The sequence below is a fragment of the Penaeus chinensis genome, chromosome 4, assembly GCF_019202785.1.
Source record: "Penaeus chinensis breed Huanghai No. 1 chromosome 4, ASM1920278v2, whole genome shotgun sequence".
Classification (NCBI taxonomy): Eukaryota; Metazoa; Arthropoda; class Malacostraca; order Decapoda; family Penaeidae; genus Penaeus; species Penaeus chinensis.
The window spans coordinates 8,675,152-8,680,151 of NC_061822.1; the positions used below are offsets into that span (position 1 = coordinate 8,675,152).

At 39.8% G+C, this 5,000-nt stretch overlaps 1 protein-coding gene across 1 annotated transcript in view; it reads right to left on the reverse strand.

Moving 5' to 3' along the window:
• Positions 1-5,000, reverse strand: part of LOC125025185 — a 24,697-nt gene that overhangs the window by 6,595 nt on the left and 13,102 nt on the right. The window contains exon 5 of the mRNA XM_047613161.1: positions 4,315-4,370. Within this exon, the coding sequence (XP_047469117.1) occupies positions 4,315-4,370 (56 nt within the window). The remainder of the gene's footprint in view (positions 1-4,314; positions 4,371-5,000) is intronic.

Genomic DNA, 5,000 nt, shown 5'->3' on the forward strand with positions numbered 1-5,000 from the left:
CTCGCTCACTCACTCACTCCCCCCCCCCCCCCTCCTCTCTCTCTCTCTCTCTCTTCCTCTCTCTCTCTCTCCTCTCTCTCTCTCTCTCTCTCTCTCTCCTATTCTCCGCCTCCCTCTCTGTCTCACTCTCCCTTTTCTTTTCATGCTCCACTTCCTCTTAACCCCCCCCCCCCTTTCCAACACAAACAATTTGTACCCATCCCTAGGTCCTTCCCTCCATCAATCTAATCTCTCCCTCTGGCCTACCTCCCTCCCTCCCTTCCAGTCTCCCTTCCTCCCTGCCTTCCAGTCTCTCCCTCCCTCCCTACCTTCCAATCTCCCTTTCTCCCATACTTCTCCCTCCCTTCCAATCTTCCTCCCTCCCTCCCTCCCTCCCAATCTCCCTCCCTCCCTTCCAATCTCCTTCACTCCCTTCCTTCCAATCTCTCTCTCTCTCCCTCCCTTCCAATGTCCCTCTCTCCCACCCTCCTTCTCTCCCTTCCAATCTCCCTCCCACCCTCCCTCCCTTCCAATCTTCCTCCCTCCCTCCCTCCCCCTCTCCCTTCCAATATCGTTATCTCCCTCCCTTCCAATCTCTCTCTCCCTCCCTCCCTCCTCCATTCTCCCTCCCACCCTGCCTCCCTTCCAATCTTCCTCTCCCTCCCTCCCTTCCAATCTTCCTCTCTCCCTCCCTCCCTTCCAATCTCCCTCCCACCTTCCCTCCCTTCCAATCTTCCTCTCTCCCTCCCTCCCCTCCAGTCTCCCTCCCTCCCTTCCAATCTCCTTCTCTCCCTTCCTTCCTCTTTCTCTCCCTCCCTCCTTCCAATCTCCCTCTCTCCCTCCCACCCACCCTACCTCCCTTTCACTCTCCCTCCCTCCCTTCCTCCCTTTCACTCTCCCTCTCTCCCTTTCTCGTATCTCACAGGCACCGACGCCAGCGAGGCAGACAGACGGCAGGGAGAGGCAATCACCCTAAGCCCATTGGATCAGCCTATGACGGTTGACAGATAGGTTCGTATCTCCTGCAGCAGGCTTTGTCCTTTGGCTCAGTGGTGACGATTCTCTCTCTCTCTCTCTCTCTCTCTCTCTCTCTCTTTCTTTCTTTATTTATTTATTTCTCTCTCTCTCTCTCTCTCTCTCTCTCTCTCTCTCTCTCTCTCTCTCTCTCTCTCTCTCTCTCTCTCTCTCTCTCTCTCTCTCTCTCTCTCTCTCTCTCTCTCTCTCTCTCTCTCTCTCTCTCCCTCCCTCCCTCTCTCTCTCGGGGTTGTTTGTGTGTGTATTGTTGATGGATTATGATGTAATTGTATTGATTACGATGATGTAAGTTTGAAATGAAATAGATATATATAAGCAACTATATTTACTGAATACTGAAACAAGGTAAAGATGCATTGTTTTTGTTAGCCCGTTGAAGGGATTGTCATAAGATAAAAGCTTATTGGTTTATATTTCCCTTAAAATCGTAGATGTAAAAGGAAGGAGACAGTCATATAAAGAGAGAACCTGAAAATTAAGAAAACAGGAATATGACACACACACACACACACACACACACACACACACACACACACACACACACACACACACACACACACACACACACACATACACATACTCACTCACTTTTATGTGTGCATGTATATCAGTATGCATTACATATATTTTTGTACCAATCTGTTATCTTCTTTACCCACTTCTGTACCAATACATTTTTTTTACGTATCCACTGCAATTTTCCCACATTCTCCTCTTCTTATTGCTTATTTTATTTTCTACCCTCTAACTTTCGATGCTTTTCTGAGCAAGTCGTAGTTTTGTGGCGGGGAGAACGTACCAAGTGAAGGTTCCTAAGGTTTATTGTGTTTGTCGAAGGGAGTCCAACTTAGCTAATCCATCACTCGATTGCATGTTGACAAGGGGTATTTTCATTCTCTCAGTTGGTGACCGAGACCCTTACCTGATCAGTTTTATGTCTTCAAAACGTTTCCTATTCATTGTCTACTAGTAATTTTTGAACTTCGTTTACTGACTGTACTTAGATTCTCTCCTTTTCTAATCCTTTTTTTTTTTTTTTGCTCCATCCTATCTTTCTAAACGTAACCTCTAGGTATATTGTAAACAGTGTTGGTGAAATATTATCGGCTTGATAATTACTCTTGTTGCCACTAATCCTGTCACAGAATTGCTTCTATTCATGTTGTTCTTTCGACAAATGTAATTACTCCGAAGCAAATGATTGTCATGTACAGAGGCTGCCTACACACATTTGCCATTTTCCTTTCGTTTAATGTGTGGATGTGATATATTGCAGAGAATCCTGTTTCCTAGGTTGGTTAAAATGTATTGTGTCTAATGTACTATACGTGATGGGGCTTAGATTAACAGGTCGGCATTTTCTTAAATTATTTGTATCTCCCTTTTTTATTATCAAAATTACCAGTGCACTTTCCAAGGCCTTATACATACGATGCTCTTACTTTATATTTAGTAAGGACAATGGATAATTTTCCCATTGCAGTTTTCTTTGTAACTTTTGCAAGGTCTGTACTAATGACATCATCGCCTGGTGATTCCCCTCCTTTCGTGCTTCTTTTATTTGATGATCGATATGTTTCTAATTTCTACGTTTATTTCTGTCTGTGAGGAGGAGCTTGGACTATTAATGCCTTTTACGTTAATTGTTTCATTACTGTTATACTTCTTATCAATGTTGTTGAAGAGTAATGATTCAATTTTTGTATGTTCATTTTACATACCAGTCTATGTTAATTTGTTGATTTGATTTCATCCAGATTTTATTTTACTATTCCTACGTTTCTGCATCAGGTTCCCGGACTTCGGATTTCCCTTTTTAGTAGCTAATGCAGTTACAGCCTCCATGTTATTAATCCGGTCAGTGCAAAGCTGACACCTAAATATTTGTTTCAATGTTAAAGCTAAATTCTGTTGTCTTGTTCCTCGAGTTACCCAGGTTAGGAAGAGGCTTTAGTACGTGTCCGTTCCATTCCCTTTTGTGGTTTCATTAAATTTTACTTCTAGCTGGTGTAACTTACTCCCAGCATTGACTAACAGCTCCCACATTTATTTCACAACGTTGCGCCTATCTATGATAATGAAATCAATGTTGTTCTAATATTCGGCCGCCGATTTCCACGGTCACTCTGCCGGTTCTATTTTCGGAAAAAAAAAAAAAAAATTATTCTAAAGGTCCTGCCTGCGCGTGCATGTGGGTATCTTTATTTATCTTATCTTTAACTTATCAGTTTATTTACGTATCTATTTATTTGTGTATTATTTTCCATCCTTACTTATTCCTTTAACATGCACACGACTCCCTCGCGGCGATATTGCATTTGTCCAAAAACATTGTACTCTGTTATATACTACGCAGACTGAGAGTGTGTATAAAGCTGATTTTCCCATTATCAGTGTCAGGTTTTGTCTGCTGCCGGAGTTTATCGCCCCCCAACGAAAGCAAGCAAAACTAATCACAAAAGGGAAATGCCTGCGAGAATCATAATAATATTTTCAGAGTAACATGAGTAACGTTAAATGCACGCATTTGTGTCTTTATGTGTGTGTGTGTAGCTCGCATATGCTCGCATATATATATATATATATATATATATATATATATACATATATATACATATATACACATATATATATAATATATATGTATATGTATGTGTGTGTGTGTGTGTGTATGTGTGTGTGTGTGTGTGTGTGTGTGTGTGTGTGTGTGTGTGTGTGTGTGTGTGTGTGTGTGTGTGTGTGTGTGTGTGTGTGTGTGGGTGGGTGGGTGTGTGTGTTTGTATTTATATATGTATATATATGTATATATTTGTGTATATATGTATATGTATATATATGTAAATATATGCATATGTATGATATATATATATATATATATATATGTATATATGTGTGTGTGTATGTGTGTGTGTATGTGTGTGTGTGTGTGTGTGTGTGTGTGTGTGTGTGTGTGTGTGTGTGTGTGTGTGTGTGTGTATATATATATACATATACATATATATACACACTCACACAGCTCTCTCTCTCTCTCTCTCTCTCTCTATATATATATATTCATTCATATATATTTGTATATGTATATGTTATATATATGTATATAAGTTATATATATGTGTATATGTTATATGTCACATATATATATAACACACACACAAAAAAAAAAAAAAAATAATAATAATAAATAAATAAAATACTAATAAAAAATAAGCATCTGCGTGTGCCTACAATGCTGACGAATGCTCGCGCGCATAATTGTGAGCGTGCGTGTGAGGGTCCGCGCGGGGAGCGAGGTCTGGTTACCGAACAACCAGGTCATCACGAGGCCCGAGATTATACCTTCTGATCCAAGGCGTCTCCTGTGACACAGTATCTCGAATGGGGCGTTTCTTACGGGTCGCACGTTGAAAAGTAATCATTACCTCGATGCTGGTTGGATGATTAGATCGTTTGGAGAGGTAAATGAGTTGATGGTACTTATATAGTTTTTTTTTTATTGTTGATTTTAGTTAGGTTTTTATTAGTATTATGATTTTTTTGTTTCGTAAATGTTGATTTTTTTTTAAGAATAGTCATCATGAGCATTTCCTATTTTATTTTAACTAAATTAATCGTAAAATGCTAATCAAGAGGTAAGTAAAACAGATACAGAATTAACGGACAATTAACAACCATATTTTTTTCTTTAATTAACGACTAATGGCTTGCAATGAAAGAGATTTAGATGATTTTTCAGCTGCGAAAGTCATGTTTCTTAAGTTCAACATCGTTTACAAACAAGGCTCATTCGCATTTTTATTATGCATTATGCAGAGTTCCCTTGTTTTGCTGGAGGGACGCTTTCCTAAAATCATATCTGCAAATAGCTGTTTACTTATATATTTTACATGTTATATATATATATATATGTATATATATACACATATGTGTGTGTGTGTGTGTGGAATATGTTTATATGCTTACACACACACACACACACACACACACAC